General features: G+C 46.3%; 1 protein-coding gene across 1 annotated transcript; it reads right to left on the bottom strand.

The window, feature by feature from the left end:
- Nucleotides 1-2,749: 2,749 nt before the first annotated feature.
- LOC139237957 (peroxiredoxin-1-like) lies at nt 2,750-11,401 on the bottom strand. The gene is made up of 6 exons (XM_070867290.1): nt 11,298-11,401; nt 9,040-9,157; nt 6,453-6,606; nt 5,016-5,138; nt 3,996-4,126; nt 2,750-3,075 (listed from the first exon to the last, which is right to left on the bottom strand). The coding sequence occupies exons 2-6, from the start codon at nt 9,143-9,145 to the stop codon at nt 2,990-2,992; spliced, it is 600 nt and encodes a 199-aa protein (XP_070723391.1). The 5' UTR covers nt 9,146-9,157; nt 11,298-11,401; the 3' UTR covers nt 2,750-2,989.
- Nucleotides 11,402-19,499: the final 8,098 nt, after the last annotated feature.

The following is a 19,499-nucleotide window of genomic DNA, read 5'->3' on the forward strand; positions in this document are numbered from 1 at the left end:
AGAGTCTGTGGCTCCCGTATTGGACTACTCAGCCACCAAAAAACTTACTCCAGGAGTGGAAGCAAGTCTTCCTCGATTCCGAGAGACTGCCTATGATGATTATGACCAGTCCTATGTACAGCAGGCACCTCCAAGCACTGGACAAATACCACCAATGCTGCCTCTGCAAATTCATTGGCAGGATAGGCACACCGTCAGTGTTTTCTCTCTCAGGCCAACATCCCCAGCATCGAGGCATTGACCATGCTGAATCAGCTCCGGTGGGCGGGCCACATTGTCCACATGCCCGATACTAGACTCCCGAAGCAAGCAAGCACTCTACTCCGAGCTCCGACACAGCAGGCGAGTCCCAGGAAGGCAGAGAAAATGCTTTGAGGACACCCTCAAAGCCTCCTTGAAAAAAAATGCAACATCCCCACCGACTCTTGGGAATCCCCGGCCCAAGCCCGCCCAAAGTGGAGGAGCGTCCGGAAAGGCACCGAACACCTCTAGTCTCTTCGCCGGGAGCACGCGGAAGCCAAGCGCAAACAGCGCATGACAACCCAGGCACCCCACACACCCGTCCCGCCAACCACCATCTGCCCCACCTGTGACAGAGACTGGAGACCTACATTGGACTCAGACACCTTAGAACTAATTTTACTGTGGAAGCAACCATCCTTGACACTGAGGGAGTGCCTCAGGGAGAAGAGAACGATTAGCTCAGCAGGTAGCTGCCACTCCCCATTTCCTTTGTTTGATGGCACCAAGTTTCCACTTTACTGAGCAACCTCCTGCCCCAGGTCATATACAACCTGTAAAACAAGTCAAATCCATCATCTTGTGTTCATATAGTGTCATTAAAGCTAGTGAAACATCCCAAGGCACATTAGATTAAAAAATTTGACACCGAGCCATAAGAAATTAGCGCAAGTGACCAAAAGCTTCAAAGAGCGTCTTGGAGGAAAGGGGTGGGGAGGTTTAGGCACGATTTCCAGAGTCTGGGGCCCAGGCAACAGAAGGCATGGTGACCGAAGGTTGAGCGATCAGGGATGCTCACAAGGGCAGAATTAGAGATAAGAGATTCCTCTTGGCTGATATCCCCATAAGCCAAAGCCCTAATGGGTAGATGATTCTAGCTGAAAGGTTAACTGTACTTACAGCTGTTTAAATTCCATCAGTGTGCCTAGCTCCAAGTGCCACATAACCTCTGACTTAGGCAAGTGGAATGTGTTGCTGGGTGAGTGCAGTTCATATTGCACAAACAAATTCTCTCTGGTGCAGATTTGGCTGGTTGTGGGACTGGAGGAGATTAGCGATAGGGAGGGATTTGAAAACCAGAATGAGAATTTTGAATAGAGGCCTTAAAAGCAATATGCCTACCTATAGTCTCGTTCCTGCAGCACTTTAAGACTTACCCAGGTTTCATTTGTAAGTGACAAAAGTGTCCAATGGGTGTAAAACAGATCAGTGCTGTCTGGTGCTGCAATTATTTGCCACCAAATTCAGTAGGCCACCATCTGCCCTCAGTGCACTGAATGCCCTGAAGCCATGTGGTGGCACTAGTCTGGCAGCAACTTGCAAGCCTCAAACTACACTGGAGAGAATTTGTACAAGCAATGTGAACTGCACTCCCCCAGCAACACATTCCACTTACCCAAGTGGGAGGTTGTGGTACTTAGAGCTATGCACACAAGGCACGCTGCTGGAGTTTGAACAGCTGCAAAAACACATGGCTAGATGATTCTAGCTAAAAGTTTAGGGCTTTGGCTTAGCTGCAGAAGAATCGCTATCTTCAAGTTGGTGCACCTTTCCAGGCTCCATTAGGGAGCCAGGCAGTTAGGTCTCAAGTTTCCTGCAGTTCAAGGCAACCAGTCAGTTAAGCACCACCTTGGCTCTGAACTTCACTGGCTGACATTCCCCTACCGGTTAGACTGTGCGCCCACTACTGGTGGCATTGCATAGTCACAAAAGCTCATCAGCTGGCTGCTCAGTGAGCAGCACTCATCTCAGTCAGACGGTTGTGGGTTCAAGTCCCACCCCAGAAACTGGAGCACAAAAATCTAGGCCGACAGTGCTGCACTGTCAGAGGTGCTGTCTTTCAGGCGAGATGTTAAAACAGATCCTCAACCCATGGCACCACAGAGCAGTGGAGTTCTCCCTGGTGTAGTAGCCAATACTAATCCCTCAACCAAAAGATTCTGCTTGTGGGAGCTTGCTGAGCACAAGTTAGCTGCTACATTGCAACGGTGACTACACTTTGAAAGTACTTCATTGGCTATAAAGCACTTGGGGATGTCAGATAGTCATAGAAATGCAACTTTATAATCTACAGATGTATTGAAGATTTAGCTTTTGTGAAGGACAAGTACCAGATAACCAATAGTTACACTTGAATGCAATGGGCAGAAGTGATCCAATAGCAAGGGCCATTAAGTTAAAATTCATATGTTCACTTAACTGCAAATGGAGATTTGGCATGCTGCTTACAGACCACAAGTAGGAGCAGGAGTAGACCATTTGGCCCCTCGAACCTGCTCCGCCATTCAAGAAGATCATGGCCTCAACTCCACTTCACTGCCTGCTCTCCATAACCCTTGACTCCCTTACTGTTCAAAAATCTATCGCCACCATGAATATATTCAATGACCCAGCCTCCACAGCTCTCTGGGCAGAGAATTCCAAAGATTCACAATCCCAAAGAAATCTCATTTTAAATGGGCGATCCCTTATTCTGAACCCAACTAGTGCAGAGCAAGAGAGAAGACAGTTCCGTTCAAAGTTTTATTCTGGTACAGTAATAGAAAAAACAAACATTTCACAGGAGTTTGACTGGACCTTGTTACTTGGAGCACAGGTGCATGAACAAATACTGACTATTCAACATCCATAGTGTGCAGCAGTCTCTTCACAGGTCTGACAGTAACATCCTAGCGTGCGCAGCAAGCTCTACATTTAGGTCTTCACAACATTTACTCTTCAATGCTGTTACGACGGTTGGACCGAAAGTCTAGGATTGCTTCTCGAAGAACTTTTTGCTGTCATGCACATCAGGCTTGATGGTGTCCTGACCTGGCTTCCAGCCAGCAGGGCAAACTGCAGACAAAAGGACACATTAGTCTCCTACAATGTAAAATGGCCCCCTTAATGCCAGCTGTGGCTCAGTGGGCAGCACACATGCCTTGAGTCAGAAGGTTGTGGGTTCAAGTCTTACTCCAGGGACTTGAGCACATAAATCCAGGCTGACGCCCCCAGTACTTTGCTGCAGGAGTGCCACACTGTCAGAGGTGCCATCTTTTGGCTGAGACGTTAAACTGAGGCCCTGTCTGCCCTCAGGTGGATGTAAAGATACAATGGCACTATTTTCAAAGAGCAGGGGAGTTATCCCTGGTGCCCTGACCAATATTTATCCCTCAATCAACATACAGATCAGGTCATCACATTGCTGCTTGTGGGAAGCTTGCTGTGTGCAAATTGGTGCCACATAAGTGACTGCACTCCAAAAGTACTTCATTGTAAAGCACCTGGAGATGTCCGGTGGTCATGAAATGCACTATATGAATGCAAGTCTTCCTTCGATCTACAAAGTCAGTTAACCCTATAGCACAAGTAAAATAGCAGGCTGGACCACCAGCAGAGGTCCTTTCAACCCCAACAGCCAGCCCAGTGTCCATTTGTGTCAATCTGCTCACATGCACCCACAACCTAAAGAACCACCTTGCTGACCTTAACTTAAGGTCCTAGAAGGATGGATGCCAAGAAGGAAGGATCATTCGACTGCAAGGACATGCTCTAATTAACAAAAAAAAAAAGAATCTAACTTCTGAGCAACCAAAAATCAAGACTTGGTCAAAAGCCATTAGCAAGGAGTTCCACATCCCATGAAGAAATAAATGTTTAAAAAGCCAACACAATTTGGAAAATGCAAGACTGGCAGTTTTCATTTAGTTATTAAGGATGGAGCTCTGTTAAATGACAACTGTTAATGAACTGTACAAGGAAACAAGATATATCACCTTCGCCATGTGTGTCAGTGAATTGGAAGGCCTGCACTAGCCTCAGAGTCTCATCCACAGAACGGCCAACTGGAAGGTCATTGATTGTAATCTGACGCAGGATGCCTTTTCCATCGATAATAAAGAGTCCTCTAAATAGGAGAAAGAAACAAAAGGTTAGTAGAAACGTCATTTATCCCAAAGTTCATCCTTCAAACTCAGCTCAAAATAGTTTGATTTTGAAAATCCCTCAAGTCCAACTCCTATCTTGGAAGTGCAGAATCCAGCCAATGGTCACCTTGATAAAGTTTCTCATTCTTAATCTGTAGGCTCATTGCTGCAACAGATCCCCAATAGCTTGGAGTTTCTTTCCCTCACTTAATCTGCAGCAAGTTGGAAATCATTCAGGCTGAACACTTGAAACCCAACTCCACCCTGTTCTTGACACCTTGGACTAGATGTTAAACAGAGGCCCTGTCTGCTCTCAAGTGGACACAAAAGATTCTACTGCACTATTTTCAAAGAGCAGGGGAGCTACCTCTGGTGCCCTGGTCAATATATATCCCTCCATCAACAAAAAAAAAATTCTGGTCATTATCACATTGCTGTTTGAGAGAGCTTGCTGTGTGCAAATTGGCTGCCATGTTTTGTACAAACAGTGACTACATTTCAAAAGTGCTACATTGGCTGCAAAGTGCTTGAGACATCCTGTGGTCATGAAAGGTGCTATATAAATCCAAGTCTCAAAGTTTCTACCAGTACCTCACTGGAATCAAGTGTTCTCTGGACAGCCCAAGCATGGAAAGACCAGACATGTTTTTTCTTGCATATCAAGTGGACAATAATCTCATGGCCCATCACACTTCACTATTGAGCTTAGTCAGCAACCTTCAGCTCAAGACCAGGGATGGTCACATAGCTCCAACATCAGGTCAGCTTGCTCAGAGTACCAATGGGGGCCAGTCAGAAGTAATGAATGGGAATCTTTGCAAGAGCCTAGATCCCACCCAATGTTGCACTAACTTCCATATGTACCCTCACCTGTAAGCAATCCCTTCATCCTCCTTCAGAATTCCATAGTCTTTGGCGATGGCCTGAGTCAGGTCAGCGACCAGTGGGATTTTCATATGGCCGATACCACCCTGTTTACGAGGCGTGTTAATCCTGAAAATACAATAGTACAGCTTTTAAAAAGTGCGGACAATTTAAGGAAATGTGAATACATCTTCCATATTGAAGACTGTTTCTCCAATTCACTAAACAAGGGAAGAAACTCCTAGTTATTGGGCATGGACAATCCAGTCAACATGCAGAACAGACAACTCAGACTTCCATTTTTGACTAGTGATGCTCATCTAGAAGTCAATGTACTATTATGGAACAAGTTGCAGAGCCAGTTTAGAGCTGTGAAAATATTTGGGCAAGAAGCATTAGTATTACCAATAGATAGTGGCTTTTAATTTATACAATGGAGACTTACTGGCATGGGGCAATTTTATTCCTTCATGGGATGCAAGGGTCACTAGCAAGGCTAGCATTTATTGCCCTCAAGACAGTGGTGAGCTGCCTTCTTGAACCGCTGCAGTCAGTGTTGAAGTGCTGTTCGGGAGGGAATTGCAGGATTTTGACCCAGTGACAAAGAAGGAATGGCTGATATATTTCCAAGTCAGGATGGAGAGTTGAAAGGTGGTGTTTCCAAGCACCAGCTGCCCTTGTACTGGGTGAGGTCACAGGTTTTTTTTTGGGGGGGCAAAGACATTAATCTCAGCTCAAAACCAATGCAGTAGCACATCAAATATCCAATAGGTTAACAAAATCACTTCATGATTGCACACTAATTAATTCTTTGGTAAAATTTAAATACTTGAGCTCAGTAGAAATGTCCATCAATAGTTTCAAAGAAGCTCAGGGGAGTCAAGGGTTATGGAGAGCAGGCAGGGAAGGGGAGTTTAGGCCAAGATCAGATCAGCCATAATGGTGGAACAGATGCAAGGGGCCAAATGGCCTACTCCTATTTCTTATGTTCTTATTTCTCTCTTCCCTTTCCTCCCCCCTTCCAATTTGACAGAGTAGCATATCCACTGATGGCTGTTGCACACCAGCCACCACACATTAAAAAAAATCCACACAGGCATCTTCCACCCTTAAACATGTAGTTCGGGACCTGGAATATTAGGTCCTTCATTGAAACACCTGTGAACTCATCCCTTTTTGGTGTGAAGCAGGTTATCCTCATTTTGAGGGACTGCCTATGACAATGACCACTAGACAACTAGCCCAGAATTGAGCTGCAGGACAGAATTTGAAAACTGAAGGGCAGAAATACCTCAAAATACAAACAGCATTTCAAGCAGGTCATGCCAGTAGCCAACAACAAGGTCAAAAAGGAGAAAAGTTAGGTTTTGGAGATAGTCTCAGGTTTGTTTCCACTTTCAGCAAGACCATTTCTACTAAAAACAGTAGTATAGGAATTCTTACCAGGCCAAGTGGCTGAAGTGAGAATCTGTGGAGGCACCGATTACTTCACAGTTGATCTTGTGGAACTCATCAGCTCGGTCACTGAAGGCAATGATCTCCGTTGGGCAGACAAAGGTGAAGTCCAGCGGGTAGAAGAAGAAGACAACATACTTTCCTAGAGTTTGGGAGACAAAATGCTTTAAAAGTTGGTATCAAGACTCTGCATTTACCCAATGCACTAGAGCCAGTGAGAGCTTTGCTCATCACTCCACAGACAATGGGCACCAACATTAAAGGTTTGGCAAGTAGCAAGAAGAGCTGTGGAAAACAGGAAGATAGTGGGCAGGAAGACAGGCAGCGACTGTAGTTTAATGCAGATGAGGGAGGGGCAATACATTTTGGGGATGGAAAGAGAATGGGACATATTCAACCACAGAAAAAAAAAAACATGAGGCCATTTCAGCCCATCGTGTGCCAGTCAAAAAAGCTATCCAGCCTAATCAGTCAGCTCAGTCCATAGCCCTGTAGGTTATGGCACTTCAAGTACCTTTTAAATGTGGTGAAGGTTTCTGCCCCTACCACCCTTTCAGGCCATGAGTTCTAGACCCACCACCCTCTGGTGAAGAACTGTTCACTTATCTCCCCTCTAATCCTTCTACCAATTACTTTAAATCTCTGCACCCTGGTTGTTGACCATCACTCAGGGAAATAAGTCCTTATCCACTATCTAGGCCCCTCATGAGAAAGGTTTGGAACATGAATAGAGGGACCAAGAGTCTCAAATACACTTCTCAAAAGCACAAGTGCCAAGAGAAAGTCAAAAGAGGTCTATAGCAATTTGAGCTTGAGATACAGTACAGGAGAAATGGGGCAGTGATAAACCTTGTACAAAGCATCAGTTTGGCTGCAGAGACTATGCAGCTTTGGATGCTGACTGAAGGACATTAAAGCAATACAGAGTGTGCATTCACCAGGGATGGGAAAATTACAGATCCATGGAGATTTCCACCAGAGCAGAGATTTAATAGTTTAAAAAATATAAATACAAAAAAGGTTTGACAGTTTAGTTGTCATTACGACACTGACTACACACCAAAAGTACTTCATTGGCTGTAAAGCACTTTGAGACAGCCAGGGGTTGTGAAAGGCACTATATAAATGCAAGTCTTTTATTGGAGAGTCAATTTAAAATTGCTAGCAAAAGGACAAGGGGAAATCAAGATAGTTTTGTAAGGGGAGCATGTACACTTTGCAGCAAGTGACTGAGATGGAGACCTTTAACAGGATCACTGGGTCAAGGCATAAAGCAAAGATGTAGGGCTATAAAGACAAATGCAGTCAAGTGGAATTAATTTTGCCCCCCCCCCAAACTTAGAACTGGTACAAGATGCACTGAATGGCTGTGCTTGAAAGGGCTATGATGCCAGCGACATCATTCCAGACACCCCAGCTCACTAAGGGACAAGCTGCTGTGCAAATTAATGTAGAATCATACCTGAATTTCAGAAGCCCAATAGAGAGTGTTAGTATTTAATTTATCACAAATTATGCTCTGGAAAGCACTGCCTGCATAGGTGGAAGCAGATTGAATGGCAATTGGATAAATAGTTGAATAGAGCTATGATGAAAAAGCAAAGGAGTGGGTCTAATTGGATTGTTCTCACTGGCACAGGCATGATAGGCCAAGTGGCCTTTTTCTGTGCTGTAAGATTCTATGACTAAACCCTTTCTAATCCGAAACTATTGATCTCTATTAGCTGCCTTTATTCTTTACCTTACCAGTTTGTCATTCTGTCCTATGAAGACACACCCGACTGGCCAGGCCCAATAAGGGGGGGTCCTACCCAGAATGTTAATACCATCACTGGTTTTCAAGGTGGAGCTGACCATTCCACATTCTGTTCACATCACTGGCCCCACCCTCTGCATTGAGGAGAGCAGCTTCACAAGTTACAGCAAACCATCTGGCTATTGCAAAAGATAAAAGCTGAAGTACTTTTGCAATTTCAACAAAGCCATTAGGAACCAAGGAACAGGAGCAGACAAATCAACTTCTGCTCTATGCCAAAAGCCTGTTTCACCATTCAATTAGATCATGGCTGATCTGTACCTCAACTCCATTTATCTGCCTTGCTCCATAACCCTTAGCCAAACAAAGCAATTAGTTTTGCATTTTCAATTGACCCACCCCACCCCACCCACCTCAACAGCTGAAGATATATTTCTCTACTATCCTGTGTTAAGTGCTTACTGACATTATCCCCAGTTCTAATTTTAAAGTTATTCCCCCACCCCCTTGTTCTGGACTCCTCCCACCAGAGGAAATCATTTCCCCTTGTCTACCCTTTATTCATTAAAAAGGATAGCATTCCCTCCATTAATCTTAAGTCTATGGAACCTTTGGGACTAAAGCAGACTATGCTTTAATCCAGCTTTGCTATCAAATTGTTTTACTCGGGTGTTTCCAACACTGGGATGAAGTCCTGCTCAGGTTCACTGGGATTGCAGCAATTCAGCACGCGGCCCCAAAAAAATCAACGCAGAAGCAAACAGTGGAACGTTATCTGAAAAAGGTTCAAGAAAGGAATGCATCTCAACGGCCCTTTACCTTTGTAACTGGACAGAGTCAGATCCTTGAATTCACCATTGGGCATCACCGCCTTGGCTGTGAAGTCAGGTGCAGCTTGACCAATCTTAGCATTGCCCGCTGCCATCTTCAACAGTTACTGTATGGGCAGACAGAGAGTTACTGGAGGCAAATTCAAGCAGATACGAGAGCCACAGAAATGGACTGTAGTTAGATTGCACCCGAAGCATTCCCAGACATCTCGAAAGCTGTTGGTGCACCAGTTTGGATTGCGCCCTATCAAAGGTAGGATTGTATGTCTCGCTGCAGGGACTTGACCCAGCTCGCAACAGATCCTCAAGGCTCACATCCTACTACAAAAGGCCAGTTCTGACAAAGGGTCATCAACCTAAAATATTGAACTCTTTCTCCACAGATGCTGCTTCACCCACTGGGATCCAGTTTTTAGCTCACATCCTACTATACTGCAAGAGCCAAGTTCTGGAATACCACACTATCCTAGAAATAAAAAGCATCAAGCAGGCCAGTCAGCCCCTCTAGCCTATTCTGCCATTCAATGAGATCATGGCTGATCTCAACTCAATTTGCCTGCACTGTCCCCAGGTCCCTCAAGATCCAAAAATCTATCACGCTCACAAAATAGGATCAACCACAACCCTCTGGGGTAGAGACTGCCAAAGATTCACCATCCTTTGAGTGAAGAAATTTCTCATTTGTCTGAAATGGCTGACCCCTTATTCTAAGCCTGTGGCCCATGGTTCTAGACTCCCCAGCCAGGGTTGGGGGGGGGGGGGGGGGGGGGGACATCCTCCCTGCATCTACCCTGTAAGAATTGTGTATGTTTCAATGAGATCACCTCAACCTTCTAAAACACAAGAATATAGGCCTATTGCAATCACTCAGGACAATTCCACCCCCACACCCATCTTAGGAATCAATCTGGTGAACCTTCATTGCACTCAATGGCAATTTTTCTATTTAAACAAAACTCTTATCCAACCAGAAATATTGGTATGCAAGAGAGTGGCTTCTGCAAAACAGGTCTTGTTCATGAAGTCACATATGCAGCCAGATTCAAAATTCCAAATGTAAATACCAAGGTCTGTAATTCATTGTGACCAAGCAGGCCTCTGAATCTGCAGATACACACGATCCCCCAAGGAGCTAGTTTGCAGTGTTGGTCACGTTTTAAAGGCAAATGTATTATTTTGGCACAAAAGTCCCTTCCTGCAAGTGAACAGCTGCAGGCAGTTTTGGCCTGAGCTCACAATTCCCCCGATTTCGACAGTTACACACAGTAAGTCTCTCTCCCTCCCCCCCCCCTCTCTTTGCTTTGAAAGTGGGTGCGGACATTAATGGTAGCCTTCAATCACGTGGCAATTCATAGTGTTACTACACAACACTGAAACTGCATAGAGAGAAGTGCTCGAGTTCAGGGATGCCAGTTCAAATCATTGAACGCTTCCGGTTCTTTTGACTTGCAATGACCTCAACTCAAATTTCTGCAATGAAGTTTAAACACATTGTGTGCTTTCGCTGTTCAAAGGCCAACATCGACTTCAAGATACCGCTTTGGGTGATAAAGGGATATTTCCCGGACTTTTGATCGAGAGCGAGATATATTACATCTCCAACCCCTCCCAGGCTGCAAGACTATTTATTGTGCAAACCAAACACAATCATCGAGCAATTTTTAAAAAGTTAAATGTTGCAAGGTGGATAGCGGTTAAAAGGTCCATCTAGTGCTGCAAGGATACCCCGATCGGATGGATACACCGATTCGTTTGCTACATTGTACAACGTGGGTAGCAACTTGCAATAAATGAGGACGTGCTTCAGGAGGTTGCAAAGCCCCTCTGGTATCTCGTAGCGAGGTACACATTTGAAAGCAGATATTGCAAGATACAAATTCTAAAAAAAATCTTCAAATCAAATTATTAAAACTCGAGCTTAGATTAACACGATCTCACCTAGCAAAATCCTCCATAAGTTGGAAGAAATCTTAACCAGTGAACAAAGAGGATTGCCGTCACACGCGGTGCCCTTTGTGCTTTAGCGCAACTTAAAGCAGAAGCCATTCAACCCATCAAACCCCCCCTAGCCCAGCTCAACTAGAGAGATTCAAGCTACAACTCAAAAGGATTCCTTTTCTTTGAAAGTGCATCTTTGCAAAGAAAAGAAAATGAATTGAATCCATTGACTTTAAAAAAAAAATACACACATGTTACTTAAAACAAATCAATAATCGTGCAAATGTACAAAAGCAAAAAGCGCCTAACCGTTACTGGAACTTTGGTTTGAAAGCACCGATGCGTCCTCTTGCAATATGACCTTCCCCAGCTTGCTCCTGCTGCCAATACTCCCTATGCTCTGCCTCCCCTCCTCCTCTTGTAATCACCCAGAACTCGCGAGCTTTGGCCGGTGATCAGTTTCAGAGTGACTCAGCGAAACTGCCCGGCTCTTAAAGGGACACGCACAGTGCAAGTGTCAGCATGACTCCAGAGTTTCCAGCACGAATCATCATTGGGGATACCGATCATCATTAGTTGCAACTATTTTGGTAGAAACTTGCATTCAAGTGCCCCCCCTCCCACACTTTTTTTTGAGGGCACCAAAATCCACAAATTAACAATTGAACATAAAAGGGAACCTTTGTCAAATCAAATCAAATTAAAATTCTGTTGCCGGTTGAAATGATGCACTCCAGTCCCACCGACGCCCACCTCTCGCAGAAGGCCGTGAGCGTACTGGTGGACACTGCGTGCTTCATAATTAGTTACATCCGGAAAGGGTAGCTGGGAGGGGAAAGAGAGAGAGGGGGCATATAATATATATATATAAAATATATGTACAAAATATAGCTCTACATAGGCGTACCAACGTCAGTGTTCTCGCTTAGGCCAACATCACCAGTATCAAAGCACTGACCACACGATCAGCTCTGATGGATGGGCCACATCGCCCATACTAGACGTCCAAATCAAGCGCTCTACTCAGAGTTCTGACACGGCAAGCGAGCTCCAGGTGGGCGGAGGAAAAGCTTCAAGCACACCCTCAAAGCCTCCTTGAAATAATGTAACATCCCCACCGACTCTTGGGAGTCCCTGACCCAAGAGCGCTCAAAGTGGAGGATCAAAGTGGAGGAGGTGCATTCGAGAAGGCGCCGAACACGTCGAAGCCAAGCGCAAACAGCAGAAGGAGCACACGACAACCCAAGCCCCCCACCCAACCGACCCTCCAACCACGGTCTGCCCCACCTGTGACAGAGACTGTAGGTCCCACATTGGACTCATCAGTCACCTGAAAACTCATTTTAGTGTGGAAGCAAGTCATCCTCGACTCCGGGGGGCTGCCTAAGAAGAAGAAAGAGAGGGGATGGGGAGAGAGGGGTGATGGAGGGATAGATAGAAAGGAGAGAGAGAGAGAGTGAGAAATAGGGTGGTGTGGAGAGGGAAAGAAAGAGAGAGGATGGTGGAGAGAGAGATGTTAAGAGAGAGGGTGGTGGTGTAATGGTGATAGATAGATAGATAGATAGAGAGGGAGATGGTGGGGAGATTTTTAGAGTGGTGGTGGGAGAGAGAGACAGAGAGCGATGATGGGGGGGAATAGGTGCACCAAGATCAATGTCCTCGTCCAGGTCAACATCCCCAGTATTGAAGCACTGCCCACACTCGATCAGCTTCACTGGGCAGGCCACATGGTTCGCATGCCAGACACGAGACTCCCTAAGCAAGTGCCCTACTTGGAACTCCTTCATGGCTAACGAGCCAAAGGTGGGCAGTGGAAACATTAAAAGGACATCCTCAAAGCCTCCCTGGTAAAGTGCGACATCACCACTGACGCCTGGGAGACCCTGGCCGAAGACCACCCTAGATGGAGAAAGTGCATCCGGGGGGCGCTGAGCACCTCGAGTCTCAACGCCGAGAGCATTAAGCGGTCAAGCGCAGGCAGCGGAAAGAGGGTGTGACAAACCTGTCCCACCCACCCCTTCCCTCAACGAATGTCTGTCCCATCTGTGACCGGATCTGTGGCTCTCGTATTGGACCAAAGAACTCATTTTAGGAGTGGGAGCAAGTCTTCCTCGATTCCGAGCGACTGCCTATGGTGATGATGGGGGGGATAGAAAGAGGAAAGAGATATATATATAGAGAGAGAGAGGGTTGTGGGGGAGAGAGAAAGAGAGAGGAGAGAGAAAAAGGGTGGTGTGTGGCAGGGGGAGCGGTTGGGAAGAGAGAAAGAGAATGGTGGAGAGAGAGAGCTAGTGAGGGTGGTATTTCCCAACTGTTATGATGGTATTTGTTTTGTTCAGTGAGTGTGTACTACGCATCCAGCAGTGTGGATTTCTCAGTACAGGCAACTCTCGGTTATCTGCACACAGATCCAATGGGAAACCATTGTAACGGGATTTAAAATTTCGGCCTGGGAAAGCATCAGGCCACTGACATCGGAGTCCTTTCAGCCCGGGAAGGTATCGGGCCGGTGCTTCGGAGTCCTTTCGGCCCGGGAATGTTTTAACTTTATAATGTCAATCGCTCTAACAGAGAAATCGTTTACCCGGCATAGCCCAATCCCCGAGGGACCTGGATAATCGAGAGTTGTCTGTACTTCCGTTTGCAGATTCTCAAACATAATGAGTTTCACTTCAGACGTTCAGAACAAAATATGAAACTGCAACAGCCTTGTTTGCATATTGAGTTGAATTATGCAAACTAGACAACTCTTATTTCAGCTCCATTTCTGAACTTCTGCTGAACTGGCAGATCTTAACTGGGGGTGGAAACCATGAAGTCGGCCTCTGTTGGGAGGAGGAAATAATCTGCCAGGGTTTCTGCTCATGATTAGCACCCCATTGTAATGGGTGCTGTGGTGTGTGTATGCTGGATAAAGATTATGGGCTGGAATTTGGTCAGTATTTCTGCCGGGTTTTTCGGCGGTATTCCTATTTTTTGATTGAAAACCACCCGGTCGACGTGTTCCTCTGGTGGTTTCGAAATACCGCTGGGGAGCGGGCCACCGGCGTGCATTACTGAAAAAAACACTCCCGCCAGAGTTTGGTGGTCGCGTTCAAATCGCTGGAGAAATACCACCAGCAATGCCTCCGCAAGATCCTGCAAATCCACTGGGAGGATAGACGCACCAAAGTCAATGTTCTCGATTAGGCCAACATCCCCAGCATCGAAGCATTGACCATACTCAACCAGCTCCGTTCGACGGGCCACATCGTCCGATACGAGACTTCCAAAGCAAGCGCTCTACTCGGAACTCCTACATGGCAAGCAAGCCCCAGGTGGGCAGAGGAAACATTTCAAGGACACCCTCAAAACCTCCCTGATCAAGTGCAACATCCCCATCGGCACCTGGGAATCCCTGGCTAAAGACCGCCCTAAGTGGAGGAAGAGCATCCTGGAGGGTGCTGAGCACCTCGAGTCTCGTCGCCGACAGCATGCAGAAATCAAGCACAGGCAGCGGAAAGAGCATGCGGCAAACCTGTCCCACCCACCCTTTCTCTCAACCACTATCTGTCCCACCTGTGACAGAGACTGTAATTCCCTTATTGGACTGTACAGCCACCTGAGAACTCACTTTTAGAGTGGAAACAAGTCTTTCTCGATTTCAAGGGACTGCAAATTGGACTGTCTGCACCTGGGCAGGACCGGAACCAGTGTCCTAGGGGGAATGTTTGCTAGTGCTGTTGGGGAGGGGTTAAACTAATATGGCAGGGGGATGGGAACCTATGCAGGGAGACAGAGGGAAATAGAATGGGGGCAGAAGCAAAAGATAGAAAGAAGAAAAGTAAAAGTGGAGGGCAGAGAAACCCAAGGCAAAAAGCGAAAAGGGTCACATCACAGCAAAATTCTAAAGGGACAAAATGTGTTAAAAAGACAAGCCTGAAGGCTCTGTGCCTCAATGCGGGGAGTATTCGTAATAAAGTGGACGAATTAACTGCGCAGATAGCTGTTAATGGATATGATGTCATTGGCATCACGGAGACATGGTTCCAGGGTGACCAAGGTTTGGAACTCAACATCCAGGGGCATTCAACATTCAGGAAGCATAGACAGAAAGGAAAGGAGGTGGGGTGGCATTGCTGGTTAAGGAGGAAATTAACGCAATAGTAAGGAAGGACATTAGCTTGGATGATGTGGAATCGGTATGGGTGGAGCTACGGAAAACCAAAGGGCAGAAAACGCTAGTGGGAGTTGTGTACAGACCGCCAAATAGTAGTAGTGAGGTTGGGGACAGCATCAAACAAGAAATTAGGGATGTGTGCAATAAAGGTACAGCAGTTATCATGAGTGACTTTCATCTACATATTGGTTGGGCTAACCAAACTAGTAACAATGTTGTGGAGGAGGATTTCCTGGAGTGTATTAGGGATGGTTTTCTAGACCAATATGTTGAGGAACCAACTAGAGGGCTGGCCATCCCAGACTGAGTGTTGTGTAATGAGAAAGGACTAATTAGCAATCTTGTTGTGCGAGGCCCCTTGGGAAAGAGTGACCATCATATGGTAAAATTCTTTATTAAGATAGAGAGTGACACAGTTAATTCAGAGACTAGGGTCCTGAACTTAAGGAAAGGTAACTTCGATGATATGAGACGTGAATTGGCTAGAATACACTGGTGAATGATACTTAAAGGATTGACAGTGGATAGGCAATGGCAAATATTTAAAGATCACATGGATGAACTTCAATAATTGCACATCCCTGTCTGGAGTAAAAATAAAACGGGGAAGGGGGCTCAACTGTGGCTAACAAGGCAAATTAAGGATTGTGTTAAATCCAAGGAATAGGCATATAAATTGGCCAGAAAAAGCAGCAAACCTGAGGACTGGGAGAATTTTATAATTCAGCAGAGGAGGACAAAGGGTTTAATTGGGAGGGGGGAAATAGAGTATGAGAGGAAGCTTGCTGGGAACATAATAACTGACTGCAAAAGCTTCTACAGATATGTGAAGAGAAAAAGATTAGTGAAGACAAACATAGGTCCCTTGCAGTCAGATTCAGATTTATAATGGGGAACAAAGGAATGGCGGACCAGTTGGAGAAATACTTTGGTTCTGTCTTCACGAAGGAAGACACAAATAACTTTCCAGAAATACTAGGGAACCGAGGGTCCAGTGAGAAGGAGGAACTGAAGGAAATCCTTATTAGACGGGAAATTGTGTTGGGGAAATTGATGGGATTGAAGGCCGATACAGCCCTGGGGGCTGATAGTCTGTATTCCAGAGTACTTAAGGAAATAGCCCTAGAAATAGTGGATGCATTGGTGATCATTTTCCAACAGTCTATTGACTCTGGATCAGTTCCTATGGACTGGAGGGTAGCTAATGCAACGGCATTTTTTAAGAAAGGAGGGAGAGAAAAAATGGGTAATTATAGACCGCTTAGCTTGACATCAGTAATGGGGAAAATGTTGGAATCAATTATTAAAGATGAAATAGCAGCACATTTGGAAAGCAGTGACAGGATCGGTCGAAGTCGGCATGGATTTATGAAAGGGAAATCATGCTTGTCAAATCTGTTAGAATTCTTTGAGGATGTAACTAGTAGAGTGGACAAGGGAGAACCAGTGGATGTGGTGTATTTGAACTTTCAAAACACTTTTGACAAGGTGCCACACAAGAGATTTGTTGTGTATCTGTAAAGCATGCACTCCCATGTTCCGCCACCAGGGAGCTCGTCCCCATGAAGTCCCAAGGGATCCAAGCATCCCTTGGGAGCACTGTTTATAAGCCAGCCCCTAAGGTCTGTTCCTGACTCTGGAGTGTCTTAATAAAGACTGATGTCACTGTTACTTTAACCTCCCTGTGTGCAGTCTCATCTGTGTTAGGAACACAATTACTGGCGACGAGTATACTAATCCAACGCAAGATGCAGCAAACTGTGGGCATCCTGGAGAAGTTCTCGGAGGGTGAGGACTGGGAAGCCTATGTCAAACGGCTGGACCAGTACTTTGTAGCCAATGAGCTGGACGGAGAAGGAAGCCCTGCAAAAAGGAGAGCAGTCCTCCTCACGGTCTGCGGAGCACCGACCTACAGCCTCATGAAGAATCATCTGGCTCCGGTGAAACCCACAGATAAGTCGTATGAGGAGCTATGTACTCTGGTTCAGGAGCATCTTAACCCGAGGGAGAGCGTGCTGATGGCAAGATATCGGTTCTACATGTGCCAGTGATCTGAAGGTCAGGAAGCGCCGAGCTACGTTGCCGAGCTAAGGCGACTTGCAGGACAATGTGAGTTTGATGGCTACCTGGAGCAAATGCTCAGAGACTTTTTTGTACTGGGCATTGGCCACGAGACCCTCCTATGAAAACTTTTGACTGTAGAGACACCGACCCTCAGTAAGGCCATTCTGATAGCACAGGTGTTTATGTCCACCAGTGATAACACCAAACAAATCTCTCAGCACACAAGTGCTAGCAATGTTCATAAATTAACTGGAACTGTGTTTGCGAGCAGAAATGTACAGGGCAGAACCCACGAGTCTGCAACTGCCAGCAGGCCTCAGGTGACCCAGATGACTCAGAGTCTGCAATAAAGGATGAATGCAAGGCAATTCGCACCTTGTTGGCGTTGTGGAGGCTTCCATTCAGCCTATTCATGCCGTTTCAAAGGGTATGTTTGCAAGAGCTATGGAACAATGGGGCACCTCCAACGAGCTTGCAAACGAGCTGCAAGCTCTGCAAAACCTGCTAATCACCACGTGGCAGAGGAAGATCGGTCCATGGTGGATCAAAGCAATTTTGAGCCTCAGAGAGAGGAGGCAGATGCTGCAGTACACGGGGTGCATACATTTTCGACGAAATGTCCACCTATAATGCTAAACGTAAAATTGAATGGCTTACCCGTAGCCATGGAACTGGATACTGGCGCTAGCCAATCCATCATGAGTAAAAAGATCTTTGAGAGACTGTGGAGCAACAAGGCATTCAGACCAGCCCTGAGCCCCATCCACACGAAACTGAGAACGTACACCAAAGAGCTTATCAATGTCCTGGGCAGCGCCATGGTCAAGGTCACCTACGAGGGCATGGTGCACGAACTGCCACTCTGGATTGTCCAGGACGATGGCCCCACACTGCTTGGAAGGAGCTGGCTGGGCAAAATCCGCTGGAACTGGGATGACATCTGAGCGCTATCACATGTCGATGAGGCCTCATGTACCCAGGTTCTTAACAAATTTCCTTCCTTTTTTGAGCCAGGCATTGGAAATTTTTCTGGGGCGAAGGTGCAGATCTACTAGGTCCCAAAGGCACGACCCATTCATCACAAGGCGCGAGCGATACCTCACATGATGAGGGAGAGACTGGAAATCGAGCTGGACAGGCTGCAATGCGAGGGCATCATCTCCCCAGTGGAATTCAGTGAGTGGGCCAGCCCGATTGTTCCAGTACTCAAAAGTGATGGCACGGTCAGGGTTTGCGGCGATTATAAAGTAACTATTAATCATTCTCGCTACAGGACCAATACCCGCTACCTAAGGCAGATGACCTATTTGCGACGCTGACAGGAGGCAAGACGTTCACCAAGCTCGACCTGACTTCGGCCTACATGACGCAGGAGCTGGAGGAGTCTTCAAAGGGCCTCACCTGCATCAACACGCACAAGGGACTGTTCATCTACAACAGATGCCCGTTTGGAATTCGGTCGGCTGCAGCAATCTTCCAGAGAAACATGGAGTGCCTACTCAAGTCGGTACCACACATGGTGGTCTTTCAGAATGACATATTGGTCATGGGTCAGGACACCTACAAAACCTGGAGGTTTCAGCGACTGGATCCCGTAGGGCTGCGGCTGAAGAGGGCGAAATGCGTCTTCATGGCAATAGAAGTGGAGTTTTTGGGGAGAAAGATCACGGTGGGCGGCATTCGGCCCACAGAAGCCAAGACAGAGGCTATCAGGAACGCGCCCAGGCCACAGAACATCACAGAGCTGCGGTCGTTCCTGGGACTCCTCAACTATTTTGGTAACTTCCTACCGGGGTTAAGCACCCTTTAAGAGACCCTACATGTGTTATTGCGTAAAGGTGAGAACTGGGTTTGGGGAAAAAAACAAGTAATTGCTTTTGAGAAAGCCAGAAACATTTTATGCTCCAACAAGCTGCTTGTATTGTATAACCCGTGTAAAAGACTTTTGCTAGCATGTGACGCGTCATCATACGGAGTCGGGTGTGTATTACAACAAGCTAACGTTGCGAGGAAGTTGTAACCTGTCGCCTATGCTTCAAGGAGCTTGTCTAAGGCTGAGAGGGCCTACAGCATGATTGAGAAAGAGGCATTAGCGTGTGTGATCACGGTAAAGAAAATGCATCAGTACCTGTTTGGCCTCAAATTTCAGCTGGAAACCGATCATAAGCCCCTCACATCCCTGTTCGCTGAAAAGGGGATAAATACTAATGCCTCAGCCCGCATATAAAGGTGGGCACTCGCGCTATCAGCGTATAACTATACCATCCGCCGCAGGCCAGGCACCAAGA

The sequence above is a fragment of the Pristiophorus japonicus genome, chromosome 24 (assembly GCF_044704955.1).
Source record: "Pristiophorus japonicus isolate sPriJap1 chromosome 24, sPriJap1.hap1, whole genome shotgun sequence".
NCBI lineage: Eukaryota > Metazoa > Chordata > Chondrichthyes > Pristiophoridae > Pristiophorus > Pristiophorus japonicus.